This window comes from Oncorhynchus kisutch, unplaced genomic scaffold (genome assembly GCF_002021735.2).
Source record: "Oncorhynchus kisutch isolate 150728-3 unplaced genomic scaffold, Okis_V2 scaffold786, whole genome shotgun sequence".
NCBI classification, from domain to species: Eukaryota; Metazoa; Chordata; class Actinopteri; order Salmoniformes; family Salmonidae; genus Oncorhynchus; species Oncorhynchus kisutch.
In genome coordinates, this window is record NW_022262731.1 from 37,639 (window position 1) to 55,682 (window position 18,044).

General features: G+C 37.2%; 1 protein-coding gene across 2 annotated transcripts in view; it reads right to left on the reverse strand.

Annotated features, from left to right (window-relative positions):
- Positions 1-1,284: 1,284 nt before the first annotated feature.
- LOC109888183 (beta-1-syntrophin) overlaps positions 1,285-18,044 on the reverse strand; it is a 68,975-nt gene continuing 52,215 nt past the window's right edge. Inside the window, exons 6-7 of one of the 2 annotated variants that reach the window (XM_031816391.1) lie at positions 10,503-10,717; positions 1,285-2,065 (exon numbers count right to left, since the gene is read on the reverse strand). In XM_031816391.1, coding sequence (XP_031672251.1) covers positions 1,973-2,065; positions 10,503-10,717 — 308 coding nt within the window. In that variant the 3' untranslated portion in view covers positions 1,285-1,972. The remainder of the gene's footprint in view (positions 2,066-10,502; positions 10,718-18,044) is intronic. The other variant, XM_031816392.1, reaches the window with a different exon arrangement.

Below are 18,044 nucleotides of genomic sequence, written 5' to 3' on the forward strand. Positions count from 1 at the left end.
CTATTCTATTATACTCTATTATATTATAGTCATATTATATTAAAGTCTTCTATTCTACTCTATTATATTAAAGTCATATTATATTATAGTCTTATATTCTACTCTATTATATTAAAGTCATATTATAATATAGTCTTCTAGTCTATTCTACTCTATTATAGTAATATTATATTATAGTCTTCTGGTCTATTCTACTCTATTATAGTCTTCTAGTCTATTATATTATAGTCATATTATAATATAGTCTTATAGTCTATTCTACTCTATTATAGTCATATTATATTCTAGTCTTCTAGTCTATTCTACTCTATTATATTATAGTCTTCTATTCTACTCTTATATTATAGTCTTCTAGTCTATTATATTATAGTCATATTATAATATAGTCTTATAGTCTATTCTACTCTATTATAGTCATATTATATTCTAGTCTATTCTACTCTATTATATTATAGTCATATTATATTAGGCTTCTAGTCTATTATATTATAGTCATATTATATTATAGTCTTCTAGTGTATTCTACTCTATTATAGTCATATTATATTAGGCTTCTAGTCTATTATATTATAGTCATATTATAATATAGTCTTCTGGTCTATTCTACTCTATTATAGTCATATTATATTATAGTCTTCTAGTCTATTCTACTCTATTATATTATAGTCATATTATATTCTAGTCTATTATATTAGTCATATTATATTCTAGTCTTCTAGTCTATCATAATATAGTCATATTATATTATAGTCTTCTAGTCTATTCTACTCTATTATATTATAGTCATATTATATTATAGTCTTCTAGTCTATTATATTATAGTCATATTATATTATAGTCTTCTAGTCTATTATATTATAGTCATATTATAGTCTTCTATTCTACTCTTATAGTTTATTATTTTATAGTCATTATAATATAGTCTTCGCTTCTACTCTTATATTTTAGTATATTCTATTAGTCTATTCTACTCTTATTATATTTTAGTCTATTCTACTCTATTATATTTTAGTCTATTCTACTCTATGATATTTTAGTCTATTCTATTCTATTTTATTCTATTATGTTCTAGTCTACTCTATTCTTGTCTATTCTACTCTATTATATTTTAGTAGACTCTACTCTATTATATTCTAGTCTATTCTACTCTATTTTGTCTTTTGGACAGAGACTTGAACACATTTCAGGGTGCGTGTTTTGTGGGACGTTGGTTTGATTGGTTCTTGTTGAGGAAATACAGTGAAGACCAGTTAGACCACAAGAACAACCTGAAATACAAAAACGATCCAGAAATATGTCATTTATGTGCATCATTAACAGAGATCAAATAAAACTAAGCCTTGAATTATAATAGCTGCCAAAGGCGTAGGACAATTTACATTTTCAAGCAGCCTTTACAATCTTTTTCACCGTAACTTTTTCATTTAAGTTAACAGTAATCGCTGAATTATTTGCAGACAGAGATTGCCGAATAAACAATTAGCGTAGGATGGATGGATGCTAGATAGATCATACTTCCAGTATGTTTTTAGTACCAAAACAATAGATTATTGTTCTTGTACAGCTTAACGACGATTTGAACAAAACAATTTCTTCTGTTGTAACTGATCTCTCACTATGATGTCATCGGTAATGCCTTGTGTTTCTATAAATACACAAAACAACTTCTTCTGTTGTAACTGATCTCTCACTATGATGTCATCAGTAATGCCTGTGTTTCTATAAATACACAAAACAACTCGTTCCAGTTTTTTGAAACATGATCCATTCATTTTGAGCTGTTTGTGTGGACTTTGAATCAGGGTAGATCCTGTGTCTAGTTCACTGCACATCACAGTCCTTGTTCTTGTAGTTCAGTTATCAGCCATGTCCTCCTCTGTTCTGTACACTCCACTGTGGAACTCCGGGACACTCCACTCTAGAAGTCTGGAACAGTTCAGTCCTTGTGGTCCGTTGGTGGTAAACAGAACCTTTATGCTACCAGGCCGAGTCTGGCGATCTTTGCCGAGAGGAATGAGTGGAGGATGAAGACGATAGGCTTTGGGCACGAGTGGAGGTCCAGCTGCTGAACATAGAACAGGAGAGAATGTTAGATGTTACATTCCAGTTCTGATGGTGAGTTCCATTAGTTCTATTATATTACAGTTCCATGAGATCTAATGGTGAGTTCTATTATATTACAGTTCCATGAGATCTAATGGTGAGTTCCATTATATTACAGTTCCATGATATCTAATGGTGAGTTCTATTATATTACAGTTCCATGAGATCTAATGGTGAGTTCTATTATATTACAGTTCCATGAGATCTAATGGTGAGTTCCATTAGTTCTATTATATTACAGTTCCATGAGATTTAATGGTGAGTTCTATTATATTACAGTTCCATGATATCTAATGGTGAGTTCCATTAGTTCTAATGGTGAGCTCCATTAGTTCTATTATATTACAGTTCCATGAGATCTAATGGTGAGTTCTATTATATTACAGTTCCATGAGATCTAATGGTGAGTTCCATTAGTTCTATTATATTACAGTTCCATGAGATCTAATGGTGAGTTCCATTAGTTCTATTATATTACAGTTCCATGAGATCTAATGGTGAGTTCTATTATATTACAGTTCCATGAGACCTAATGGTGAGTTCTATTATATTACAGTTCCATGAGATCTAATGGTGAGTTCTATTATATTACAGTTCCATGAGATCTAATGGTGAGTTCCATTAGTTCTATTGTATTACAGTTCTATGAGATCTAATGGTGAGTTCTATTATATTACAGTTCCATGAGATCTAATGGTGAGTTCCATTAGTTCTATTATATTACAGTTCCATGAGATCTAATGGTGAGTTCCATTAGTTCTATTATATTACAGTTCCATGAGATCTAATGGTGAGTTCTATTATATTACAGTTCCATGAAACCTAATGGTGAGTTCTATTATATTACAGTTCCATGAGATCTAATGGTGAGTTCTATTATATTACAGTTCCATGAGATCTAATGGTGAGTTCCATTAGTTCTACTGGTGAGTTCTATTATATTACAGTTCCATGAGATCTAATGGTGAGTTCCATTAGTTCTATTGTATTACAGTTCCATGAGATCTAATGGTGAGTTCCATTAGTTCTACTGGTGAGTTCTATTGTATTACAGTTCCATGAGATCTAATGGTGAGTTCCATTAGTTCTATTGTATTACAGTTCCATGAGATCTAATGGTGAGTTCCATTAGTTCTACTGGTGAGTTCTATTGTATTACAGTTCCATGAGATCTAATGGTGAGTTCCATTAGTTCTATTGTATTACAGTTCCATGAGATCTAATGGTGAGTTCTATTATATTACAGTTCCATGAGATCTAATGGTGAGTTCCATTAGTTCTACTGGTGAGTTCTATTATATTACAGTTCCATGAGATCTAATGGTGAGTTCCATTAGTTCTATTGTATTACAGTTCCATGAGATCTAATGGTGAGTTCTATTATATTACAGTTCCATGAGATCTAATGGTGAGTTCCATTAGTTCTACTGGTGAGTTCTATTATATTACAGTTCCATGAGATCTAATGGTGAGTTCTATTATATTACAGTTCCATGAGATCTAATGGTGAGTTCCATTAGTTCTACTGGTGAGTTCTATTGTATTACAGTTCCATGAGATCTAATGGTGAGTTCCATTAGTTCTATTGTATTACAGTTCCATGAGATCTAATGGTGAGTTCTATTATATTACAGTTCCATGAGATCTAATGGTGAGTTCCATTAGTTCTACTGGTGAGTTCTATTATATTACAGTTCCATGAGATCTAATGGTGAGTTCCATTAGTTCTATTGTATTACAGTTCCATGAGATCTAATGGTGAGTTCTATTATATTACAGTTCCATGAGATCTAATGGTGAGTTCCATTAGTTCTACTGGTGAGTTCTATTATATTACAGTTCCATGAGATCTAATGGTGAGTTCTATTATATTACAGTTCCATGAGATCTAATGGTGAGTTCCATTAGTTCTATTATATTACAGTTCCATTAGTTCTAATGGTGAGTTCCATTAGTTCTATTATATTACAGTTCCATTAGTTCTAATGGTGAGTTCTAAAATATTACAGTTCCATGACATCTAATGGTGAGTTCCATTAGTTCTATTATATTACAGTTCCATTAGTTCTAATGGTGAGTTCCATTAGTTCTATTATATTACAGTTCCATTAGTTCTAATGGTGAGTTCTATTATATTACAGTTCCATGAGTTCTAATGGTGAGTTCCATTAGTTCTATTATATCACAGTTCCATGAGATCTAATGGAGAGTTCTATTATATTACAGTTCCATGAGATCTAATGGTGAGTTCCATTATATTACAGTTCCATGATATCTAATGGTGAGTTCTATTATATTACAGTTCCATGAGATCTAATGGTGAGTTCCATTAGTTCTATTATATTACAGTTCCATGAGATCTAATGGTGAGTTCTATTATATTACAGTTCCATGATATCTAATGGTGAGTTCCATTAGTTCTAATGGTGAGCTCCATTAGTTCTATTATATTACAGTTCCATGAGATCTAATGGTGAGTTCTATTATATTACAGTTCCATGAGATCTAATGGTGAGTTCCATTAGTTCTATTATATTACAGTTTCATGAGTTCTAATGGTGAGTTCCATTATATTACAGTTCCATGAGATCTAATGGTGAGTTCCATTAGTTCTATTATATTACAGTTCCATGAGATCAAATGGTGAGTTCCATTAGTTCTATTATATTACAGTTCCATGAGATCTAATGGTGAGTTCCATTAGTTCTATTATATTACAGTTCCATGAGATCTAATGGTGAGTTCTATTATATTACAGTTCCATGAGACCTAATGGTGAGTTCTATTATATTACAGTTCCATGAGATCTAATGGTGAGTTCTATTATATTACAGTTCCATGAGATCTAATGGTGAGTTCCATTAGTTCTATTGTATTACAGTTCCATGAGATCTAATGGTGAGTTCTATTATATTACAGTTCCATGAGATCTAATGGTGAGTTCTATTATATTACAGTTCCATGAGATCTAATGGTGAGTTCCATTAGTTCTACTGGTGAGTTCTATTATATTATAGTTCCATGAGATCTAATGGTGAGTTCCATTAGTTCTATTGTATTACAGTTCCATGAGATCTAATGGTGAGTTCCATTAGTTCTACTGGTGAGTTCTATTGTATTACAGTTCCATGAGATCTAATGGTGAGTTCCATTAGTTCTATTGTATTACAGTTCCATGAGATCTAATGGTGAGTTCTATTATATTACAGTTCCATGAGATCTAATGGTGAGTTCCATTAGTTCTACTGGTGAGTTCTATTATATTACAGTTCCATGAGATCTAATGGTGAGTTCCATTAGTTCTATTGTATTACAGTTCCATGAGATCTAATGGTGAGTTCTATTATATTACAGTTCCATGAGATCTAATGGTGAGTTCCATTAGTTCTACTGGTGAGTTCTATTATATTACAGTTCCATGAGATCTAATGGTGAGTTCCATTAGTTCTATTGTATTACAGTTCCATGAGATCTAATGGTGAGTTCTATTATATTACAGTTCCATGAGATCTAATGGTGAGTTCCATTAGTTCTACTGGTGAGTTCTATTATATTACAGTTCCATGAGATCTAATGGTGAGTTCCATTAGTTCTACTGGTGAGTTCTATTATATTACAGTTCCATGAGATCTAATGGTGAGTTCTATTATATTACAGTTCCATGAGATCTAATGGTGAGTTCCATTAGTTCTATTATATTACAGTTCCATTAGTTCTAATGGTGAGTTCCATTAGTTCTATTATATTACAGTTCCATTAGTTCTAATGATGAGTTCTATTATATTACAGTTCCATGAGATCTAATGGTGAGTACCATTAGTTCTATTATATTACAGTTCCATGAGATCTAATGGTGAGTTATATTATATTACAGTTCCATGAGATCTAATGGTGAGTTCCATTAGTTCTATTATATTACAGTTCCATGAGATCTAATGGTGAGTTATATTATATTACAGTTCCATTAGTTCTAATGGTGAGTTCCATTATATTACAGTTCCATGAGATCTAATGGTGAGTACCATTAGTTCTATTATATTACAGTTCCATGAGATCTAATGGTGAGTTATATTATATTACAGTTCCATGAGATCTAATGGTGAGTTCCATTAGTTCTATTATATTACAGTTCCATGAGATCTAATGGTGAGTTCTATTATATTACAGTTCCATGAGATCTAATGGTGAGTTCCATTAGTTCTATTATATTACAGTTCCATGAGATCTAATGGTGAGTTCTATTATATTACAGTTCCATGAGATCTAATGGTGAGTTCCATTAGTTCTACTGGTGAGTTCTATTATATTACAGTTCCATGAGATCTAATGGTGAGTTCTATTATATTACAGTTCCATGAGATCTAATGGTGAGTTCCATTAGTTCTATTATATTACAGTTCCATTAGTTCTAATGGTGAGTTCCATTAGTTCTATTATATTACAGTTCCATTAGTTCTAATGGTGAGTTCTAAAATATTACAGTTCCATGACATCTAATGGTGAGTTCCATTAGTTCTATTATATTACAGTTCCATTAGTTCTAATGGTGAGTTCCATTAGTTCTATTATATTACAGTTCCATTAGTTCTAATGGTGAGTTCTATTATATTACAGTTCCATGAGTTCTAATGGTGAGTTCCATTAGTTCTATTATATCACAGTTCCATGAGATCTAATGGAGAGTTCTATTATATTACAGTTCCATGAGATCTAATGGTGAGTTCCATTATATTACAGTTCCATGATATCTAATGGTGAGTTCTATTATATTACAGTTCCATGAGATCTAATGGTGAGTTCCATTAGTTCTATTATATTACAGTTCCATGAGATCTAATGGTGAGTTCTATTATATTACAGTTCCATGATATCTAATGGTGAGTTCCATTAGTTCTAATGGTGAGCTCCATTAGTTCTATTATATTACAGTTCCATGAGATCTAATGGTGAGTTCTATTATATTACAGTTCCATGAGATCTAATGGTGAGTTCCATTAGTTCTATTATATTACAGTTTCATGAGTTCTAATGGTGAGTTCCATTATATTACAGTTCCATGAGATCTAATGGTGAGTTCCATTAGTTCTATTATATTACAGTTCCATGAGATCAAATGGTGAGTTCCATTAGTTCTATTATATTACAATTCCATGAGATCTAATGGTGAGTTCCATTAGTTCTATTATATTACAGTTCCATGAGATCTAATGGTGAGTTCTATTATATTACAGTTCCATGAGACCTAATGGTGAGTTCTATTATATTACAGTTCCATGAGATCTAATGGTGAGTTCTATTATATTACAGTTCCATGAGATCTAATGGTGAGTTCCATTAGTTCTATTGTATTACAGTTCCATGAGATCTAATGGTGAGTTCTATTATATTACAGTTCCATGAGATCTAATGGTGAGTTCTATTATATTACAGTTCCATGAGATCTAATGGTGAGTTCCATTAGTTCTACTGGTGAGTTCTATTATATTATAGTTCCATGAGATCTAATGGTGAGTTCCATTAGTTCTATTGTATTACAGTTCCATGAGATCTAATGGTGAGTTCCATTAGTTCTACTGGTGAGTTCTATTGTATTACAGTTCCATGAGATCTAATGGTGAGTTCCATTAGTTCTATTGTATTACAGTTCCATGAGATCTAATGGTGAGTTCTATTATATTACAGTTCCATGAGATCTAATGGTGAGTTCCATTAGTTCTACTGGTGAGTTCTATTATATTACAGTTCCATGAGATCTAATGGTGAGTTCCATTAGTTCTATTGTATTACAGTTCCATGAGATCTAATGGTGAGTTCTATTATATTACAGTTCCATGAGATCTAATGGTGAGTTCCATTAGTTCTACTGGTGAGTTCTATTATATTACAGTTCCATGAGATCTAATGGTGAGTTCCATTAGTTCTATTGTATTACAGTTCCATGAGATCTAATGGTGAGTTCTATTATATTACAGTTCCATGAGATCTAATGGTGAGTTCCATTAGTTCTACTGGTGAGTTCTATTATATTACAGTTCCATGAGATCTAATGGTGAGTTCCATTAGTTCTACTGGTGAGTTCTATTATATTACAGTTCCATGAGATCTAATGGTGAGTTCTATTATATTACAGTTCCATGAGATCTAATGGTGAGTTCCATTAGTTCTATTATATTACAGTTCCATTAGTTCTAATGGTGAGTTCCATTAGTTCTATTATATTACAGTTCCATTAGTTCTAATGATGAGTTCTATTATATTACAGTTCCATGAGATCTAATGGTGAGTACCATTAGTTCTATTATATTACAGTTCCATGAGATCTAATGGTGAGTTATATTATATTACAGTTCCATGAGATCTAATGGTGAGTTCCATTAGTTCTATTATATTACAGTTCCATGAGATCTAATGGTGAGTTATATTATATTACAGTTCCATTAGTTCTAATGGTGAGTTCCATTATATTACAGTTCCATGAGATCTAATGGTGAGTACCATTAGTTCTATTATATTACAGTTCCATGAGATCTAATGGTGAGTTATATTATATTACAGTTCCATGAGATCTAATGGTGAGTTCCATTAGTTCTATTATATTACAGTTCCATGAGATCTAATGGTGAGTTCTATTATATTACAGTTCCATGAGATCTAATGGTGAGTTCCATTAGTTCTATTATATTACAGTTCCATGAGATCTAATGGTGAGTTCCATTATATTACAGTTCCATGAGTTCTAATGGTGAGTTCCATTATATTACAGTTCCATTAGTTCTAATGGTGAGTTCCATTATATTACAGTTCCATGTGTTCTAATGGTGAGTACCATTAGTTCTATTATATTACAGTTCCATGAGATCTAATGGTGAGTTATATTATATTACAGTTCCATGAGATCTAATGGTGAGTTCCATTAGTTCTATTATATTACAGTTCCATGAAATCTAATGGTGAGTTCTATTATATTACAGTTCCATGAGTTCTAATTGTGAGTTCCATTAGTTCTATTATATTACAGTTCCATGAGATCTAATGGTGAGTTCCATTATATTACAGTTCCATGAGATCTAATGGAGAGTTCCATTAGTTCTATTATATTACAGTTCCATGAGATCTAATGGTGAGTTCTATTATATTACAGTTCCATGAGTTCTAATTGTGAGTTCCATTAGTTCTATTATATTACAGTTCCATGAGACTTAATGGTGAGCTCTATTATATTACAGTTCCATGAGATCTAATGGTGAGTTCCATTAGTTCGAATGGTGAGTTCTATTATATTACAGTTCCATGAGTTCTAATGGTGAGTTCCATTAGTTATATTGTATTACAGTTCCATGAGATCTAATGGTGAGTTCTATTATATTACAGTTCCATGAGATCTAATGGTGAGTTCCATTAGTTATATTATATTACAGTTCCATGAGATCTAATGGTGAGTTATATTATATTACAGTTCCATGAGATCTAATGGTGAGTTCCATTAGTTCTATTATATTACAGTTTCATGAGTTCTAATGGTGAGTTCCATTAGTTCCATTATATTACAGTTCCATGAGATCTAATGGTGAGTTCCATTAGTTATATTGTATTACAGTTCCATGAGATCTAATGGTGAGTTCCATTATATTACAGTTCCATGAGATCTAATGGTGAGTTATATTATATTACAGTTCCATGAGATCTAATGGTGAGTTCTATTATATTACAGTTCCATTAGTTCTAATGGTGAGTTTCATTAGTTCCATTATATTACAGTTCCATGAGATCTAATGGTGAGATCTATTGTATTACAGTTCCATGAGATCTAATGGTGAGTTCTATTAAATTACAGTACCATGAGATCTAATGGTGAGTTCCATTATATTACAGTTCCATGAGATCTAATGGTGAGTTCCATTAGTTCTATTATATTACAGTTCCATGAGATCTAATGGTGAGTTCCATTAGTTATTTTCTATTACAGTTGTAGTGTTCTGAGAGTAGAACACATCTAAACAGAGTTATTTTCATAAACAGCAGAGGGACTTGCAGGACAGTGTTTCAGTATGCCCATGTATGACTCATTTCCTGTTTAACGTATAGGGGATTCTGTGGAAACTTTTCCATCTTTACTTGTTTGTGTTAATTTAACCGTGGCTAAGTAGAGCAGAAGAGAAACTGCAATGAAATATGAGTCAACTGGGTGTTTTTATCCTCCATGAAATACGGTCTCATGTACAGTCATCAACTAACAGAGATGGTTGTTAAGAGTGATCCTGTCCCTAGTAGAAACAATGGTCCTGATAGGTGAATGATAACCAGGTTAATGTAGGGGAAAGGTCACATGGTGGATCTACTGTAGTGTGGAATATCGAGAGGAGGATGCCTTGCTTCTTGTTTTAAAAAAACACACTTACAATTTCACCCTCTTTTCCACTGAAATCCAGGAAGAGCATCCTGACCCCGTCGTCGGAGGACATCTTGAGGCGTTCGAAGGGGTAGCAGAGGAGAGGTTTGGCTTGGTTCTGGTTCCCCTGGTCCACCTGGTCCTCCCCCTTCTGCTCAGCCAGGACAGAGAAGCCCTGCTCGTAGTGGATCACCAGCCTGCACTCCTGGCCCTTGTACACACAGCCTGGAACAGGACAATAGAATGAGTAACTCCTGGCCCTTGTACACACAGCCTGGAACAGGACAATAGAATGAGTAACTCCTGGCCCTTGTAAATACAGCCTGGAACAGGACAATAGAATGGGGTAACTCCTGGCCCTTGTACATACTGGAACAGGACAATAGAATGTGGTAACTCCTGGCCCTTGTACAACCAGCCTGGAACAGGACAATAGAATGAGTAACTCCTGGCCCTTGTACATAGAGCCTGGAACAGGACAATAGAATGGGGTAACTCCTGGCCCTTGTAAATACAGCCTGGAACAGGACAATAGAATGGGGTAACTCCTGGCCCTTGTACATAGAGCCTGGAACAGGACAATAGAATGGGGTAACTCCTGGCCCTTGTACATAGAGCCTGGAACAGGACAATAGAATGGGGTAACTCCTGGCCCTTGAACATAGAGCCTGGAACAGGACAATAGAATGGGGTAACTCCTGGCCCTTGTACATACTGGAACAGGACAATAGAATGGGGTGACTCCTGGCCCTTGTACATACAGCCTGGAACAGGACAATAGAATGGGGTAACTCCTGGCCCTTGAACACACAGCCTGGAACAGGACAATAGAATGGGGTAACTCCTGGCCCTTGAACACACAGCCTGGAACAAGACAACATACTGCTGGGTGAATAAAGTTCCACTAATCTTTCAGTATTTTTTAAACTGTACACACATCCCAAATCAAAGGGGGAACTAGAGAACAGCTAGGAACAGTAGGAAGGGAGGACGCAGGATTCGAACCACTGTCTCCGGGCTTGCAATATACAGTATGTTCTTGTGCTGGGAGTGTTGCTACTAGACCACAACAAGCTATGTACTGCTAGGTCATTCCTGAACCTTGTACATCCAGCCTGTAACAGGACAACAGCTGGGTGAAAACAAGGCCCTGTCCTGGCTGTATATTAGGACAACTGCTGCTTCGTGCTAGTGGGTAGGAAATTAGTTCTGGAGCAGATGTCAGCCATTTTAAAACCAGATAAGGGATTTGGCTTGTAATCGTACTTAGACAAAAAACAGACAACGGCTGTATTTCACATTTGTTGTTTTTCTAATCAATCCCTTTTAAAACTACCATTTATGTCCCTGCCTTGCCTGTTTTATTTTACTAGGCAAGTCCGTTAAGAACAAATTCTTATTTTCAATGATGGCCTAGGAACAGTGGGTTAACTGCCTTGTTCCGGGGCAGAAAGACAGATTTGGACTTTGTCAGCTTGGGGATTCAATCTTGCAACCTTTCGGTTACTATTCCAACGCTCTAACCACTAGGCTACCTGCCGTCCCTACACTCTAACCACTAGGCTACCTGCCGTCCCTACACTCTAACCACTAGGCTACCTGCCGTCCCTACACTCTAACCTCTAGGCTACCGGCCGCCCCTACACTCTAACCTCTAGGCTACCTTCCGCCCCTGCCTATAGATGTTTTTTAATATATAATGTTGTACTCTTTGAAAGTCTGATTCCTTGTCTGTCCCATATACAATACACTGATCTGTGTGTCAGATATATCGATTCCCATGCTGTCAATCCCAGCCCTCGCCATTGCTCCATGCTCGTCAGACAGGATCTCCTGTGCTAAGAGCAGGATGGACCAGCTCTATTGTATGAGTGTCAACAAGCTACTTCTGAAACCACTTGACATGTGTTCCAGTAAAGCTCTGCCCATCCCTCTAAGGCTTGTGTGGCTCTCTGTGAAGCCTTTTGTAAAGACTCAAGCTAAGATGGAACACTTTAAATCAAATCAAATCAAATCAAATTTATTTATATAGCCCTTCGTACATCAGCTGATATCTCAAAGTGCTGTACAGAAACCCAGCCTAAAACCCCAAACAGCAAGCAATGCTTGGAAGTTTCAGTTTCACAAAGGACTTATCTTCTTTAGAGGGTAGTCCGAAAGGTATTGTTGTGTTAAAGGCATTGTCCGTATCATATCGTCCTCATATTGCTGTCACAACAACATTCTCTTAATACTGACTTAGAATTACCTGTGGGAAGAAGTTGTATGGAAAGGTCAGAGGTCAAACTAACATGTACCCAACACTCTCAGGTGTTTGTGTTTTTTTTGTTCCACAATAAGGAAATACTACTCCCTACCTGAAAGCTTGACCTGTGTGACTCCCACCACTTTCCCACCAACAGGGAAACACACACACAAAGATGCTTTCAGTCAGACACAAAGACCCTCCTTTCAGAGTGGCAAAACACAGAAACCTCCCCAAGGAAAGCAAGGTGGATCCAGTTTGGTTACTATAACTACCAGAATCCTTAAAAGGTCATTTACTGACTTTTGAGTGATTTCTAGCCCTGTAGGGTCTGTGAGTCCTAGTTTATCCCCAAGCTCTAACCCTGTAGGGTCTGGGAGTAGTTTATCCCCAAGCTCTAACCCTGTAGGGTCTAGGAGTAGTTTATCCCCAAGCTCTAACCCTGTAGGGTCTAGGAGTAGTTTATCCCCAAGCTCTAACCCTGTAGGGTCTAGGAGTAGTTTATCCCCAAGCTCTAACCATATAGGGCCTGGGAGGAGGTTATCCCCAAGCTCTAACCCTGTAGGGTCTGGGAGTAGTGTATCCCCACGCTCTAACCCTGTAGAGTCTAGGAGTAGTTTATCCCCAAGCTCTAACCCTGTACGGTCTAGGAGTAGTTTATCCCCAAGCTCTAACCCTGTAGGGTCTAGGAGTAGTTTATCCCCAAGCTCTAACCCTGTAGGGTCTGGGAGTAGTGTATCCCCAAGCTCTAGGAGTAGTTCATCCCCAAGCTCTAACCCTGTAGGGTCTGGGAGTAGTTTATCCCCAAGCTCTAACCCTGTAGGGTCTGGGAGTAGTGTATCCCCAAGCTCTAGGAGTAGTTTATCCCCAAGCTTTAACCATATATGGTCTAGGAGTAGTTTATCCCCAAGCTCTAACCACATAGGGTCTGAGAGTAGTTTATCCCCAAGCTCTAACCCTGTAGGGTCTGGGAGTAGTTTATCCCCAAGGTCTAACCCTGTAGGGTCTAGGAGTAGTTTATCACCAAGCTCTAACCCTGTAGGGTCTGGGAGTAGTTTATCCTCCAGCTCTAACCCTGTAGGGTCTGGGAGTAGTTTATCCCCAAGCTCTAGGAGTAGTTTATCCCCAAGCTCTAACCATATATGGTCTAGGAGTGGTTTATCCCCAAGCTCTAACCCTGTAGGGTCTAGGAGTAGTATATCACCAAGCTCTAACCCTGTAGGGTCTAGGAGTAGTTTATCCCCAAGCTCTAACCCTGTAGGGTCTAGGAGTAGTTTATCCCCAAGCTCTAACCCTGTAGGGTCTGGGAGTCCTAGTTTATCCCCAAGCTCTAACCCTGTAGGGTCTAGGAGTAGTATATCACCAAGCTCTAACCCTGTAGGGTCTGGGAGTCCTAGTTTATCCCCAAGCTCTAACCATATAGGGTCTGGGAGTAGTTTATCCCCAAGCTCTAACCCTGTAGGGTCTGGGAGTCCTAGTTTATCCCCAAGCTCTAACCCTGTAGGGTCTGGGAGTCCTAGTTTATCCCCAAGCTCTAACCCTGTAGGGTCTGGGAGTAGTTTATCACCAAGCTCTAACCCTGTAGGGTCTGGGAGTCCTAGTTTATCCCCAAGCTCTAACCCTGTAGGGTCTAGGAGTAGTTTATCCCCAAGCTCTAACCCTGTAGGGTCTGGGAGTAGTTTATCCCCAAGCTCTAACCCTGTAGGGTCTAGGAGTAGTTTATCACCAAGCTCTAACCATATAGGGTCTAGGAGTAGTATATCACCAAGCTCTAACCCTGTAGGGTCTAGGAGTAGTTTATCCCCAAGCTCTAACCCTGTAGGGTCTAGGAGTAGTTTACCCCCAAGCTCTAACCCTGTATGGTCTAGGAGTAGTGTATCCCCAAGCTCTAACCCTGTAGGGTCTAGGAGTAGTTTACCCCCAAGCTCTAACCCTGTATGGTCTAGGAGTAGTGTATCCCCAAGCTCTAACCCTGTAGGGTCTAGGAGTAGTTTACCCCCAAGCTCTAACCCTGTAGGGTCTAGGAGTATTTTATCCCCAAGCTCTAACCCTGTAGGGTCTAGGAGTAGTTTACCCCCAAGCTCTAATCCTGTATGGTCTAGGAGTAGTGTTTCCCCAAGCTCTAACCCTGTATGGTCTAGGAGTAGTGTATCCCCAAGCTCTAACCATATAGGGTCTGGGAGTAGTTTATCCCCAAACCAATGTCTATGTTAGATTTCTTTCCCACACGTGACATACAGTATGATATTCAGAATAGGGGTCACTCCTTGATAGAGAGCCCTTCTCCTGCTTGTGGGCTTTAGGTGCTTAAGTTACAATATTAAGGAAACACAACTGTGATGACATCATAAACCCCTATAGTCAACAGTCTACCAAGGAAACACAACTGTGATGACATCATAAACCCCTATAGTCAACAGTCTACCAAGCAAACACAACTGTGATGACATCATAAACCCCTATAGTCAACAGTCTACCAAGGAAACACAACTGTGATGACATCATAAACCCCTATAGTCAACAGTCTACCAAGGAAACACAACTGTGATGACATCATAAACCCCTATAGTCAACAGTCTACCAAGCAAACACAACTGTGATGACATCATAAACCCCTATAGTCAACAGTCTACCAAGCAAACACAACTGTGATGACATCATAAACCCCTATAGTCAACAGTCTACCAAGGAAACACAACTGTGATGACATCATAAACCCCTATAGTCAACAGTCTACCAAGCAAACACAACTGTGATGACATCATAAACCCCTATAGTCAACAGTCTACCAAGGAAACACAACTGTGATGACATCATAAACCCCTATAGTCAGTCTACCAAGGAAACACAACTGTGATGACATCATAAACCCCTATAGTCAACAGTCTACCAAGCAAACACAACTGTGATGACATCATAAACCCCTATAGTCAACAGTCTACCAAGGAAACACAACTGTGATGACATCATAAACCCCTATAGTCAACAGTCTACCAAGCAAACACAACTGTGATGACATCATAAACCCCTATAGTCAACAGTCTACCAAGGAAACACAACTGTGATGACATCATAAACCCCTATAGTCAACAGTCTACCAAGCAAACACAACTGTGATGACATCATAAATCCCTAGTCAACAGTCTACCAAGGAAACACAACTGTGATGACATCATAAACCCCTATAGTCAATAGTCTACCAAGCAAACAACAGTGATGACATCATAAACCCCTATAGTCAACAGTATACCAAGGAAACACAACTGTGATGACATCATAAACCCCTATAGTCAACAGTCTACCAAGGAAACACAACTGTGATGACATCATAAACCCCTATAGTCAACAGTCTACCAAGGAAACACAACTGTGATGACATCATAAACCCCTATAGTCAACAGTCTACCAAGCAAACACAACTGTGATGACATCATAAACCCCTATAGTCAACAGTCTACCAAGGAAACACAACTGTGATGACATCATAAACCCCTATAGTCAACAGTCTACCAAGCAAACACAACTGTGATGACATCATAAACCCCTATAGTCAACAGTCTACCAAGGAAACACAACTGTGATGACATCATAAACCCCTATAGTCAACAGTCTACCAAGCAAACACAACTGTGATGACATCATAAATCCCTAGTCAACAGTCTACCAAGGAAACACAACTGTGATGACATCATAAACCCCTATAGTCAATAGTCTACCAAGCAAACAACAGTGATGACATCATAAACCCCTATAGTCAACAGTCTACCAAGGAAACACAACTGTGATGACATCATAAACCCCTATAGTCAACAGTCTACCAAGGAAACACAACTGTGATGACATCATAAACCCCTATAGTCAATAGTCTACCAAGCAAACAACAGTGATGACATCATAAACCCCTATAGTCAACAGTCTACCAAGCAAACACAACTGTGATGACATCATAAACCCTATAGTCAACAGTCTACCAAGGAAACACAACTGTGATGACATCATAAACCCCTATAGTCAACAGTCTACCAAGGAAACACAACTGTGATGACATCATAAACCCCTATAGTCAGTCTACCAAGGAAACACAACTGTGATGACATCATAAACCCCTATAGTCAATAGTCTACCAAGCAAACAACAGTGATGACATCATAAACCCCTATAGTCAACAGTATACCAAGGAAACACAACTGTGATGACATCATAAACCCCTATAGTCAACAGTCTACCAAGGAAACACAACTGTGATGACATCATAAACCCCTATAGTCAACAGTCTACCAAGGAAACACAACCGTTGATGACATCATAAACCCCTATAGTCAACAGTCTACCAAGCAAACACAACTGTGATGACATCATAAACCCCTATAGTCAACAGTCTACCAAGGAAACACAACTGTGATGACATCATAAACCCCTATAGTCAACAGTCTACCAAGCAAACACAACTGTGATGACATCATAAACCCCTATAGTCAACAGTCTACCAAGGAAACACAACTGTGATGACATCATAAACCCCTATAGTCAACAGTCTACCAAGCAAACACAACTGTGATGACATCATAAATCCCTAGTCAACAGTCTACCAAGGAAACACAACTGTGATGACATCATAAACCCCTATAGTCAATAGTCTACCAAGGAAACACAACTGTGATGACATCATAAACCCCTATAGTCAACAGTCTACCAAGGAAACACAACTGTGATGACATCATAAACCCCTATAGTCAATAGTCTACCAAGCAAACAACAGTGATGACATCATAAACCCCTATAGTCAACAGTCTACCAAGCAAACACAACTGTGATGACATCATAAACCCCTATAGTCAACAGTCTACCAAGGAAACACAACTGTGATGACATCATAAACCCCTATAGTCAACAGTCTACCAAGCAAACACAACTGTGATGACATCATAAATCCCTAGTCAACAGTCTACCAAGGAAACACAACTGTGATGACATCATAAACCCCTATAGTCAATAGTCTACCAAGGAAACACAACTGTGATGACATCATAAACCCCTATAGTCAACAGTCTACCAAGGAAACACAACTGTGATGACATCATAAACCCCTATAGTCAATAGTCTACCAAGCAAACAACAGTGATGACATCATAAACCCCTATAGTCAACAGTCTACCAAGCAAACACAACTGTGATGACATCATAAACCCTATAGTCAACAGTCTACCAAGGAAACACAACTGTGATGACATCATAAACCCCTATAGTCAACAGTCTACCAAGGAAACACAACTGTGATGACATCATAAACCCCTATAGTCAGTCTAC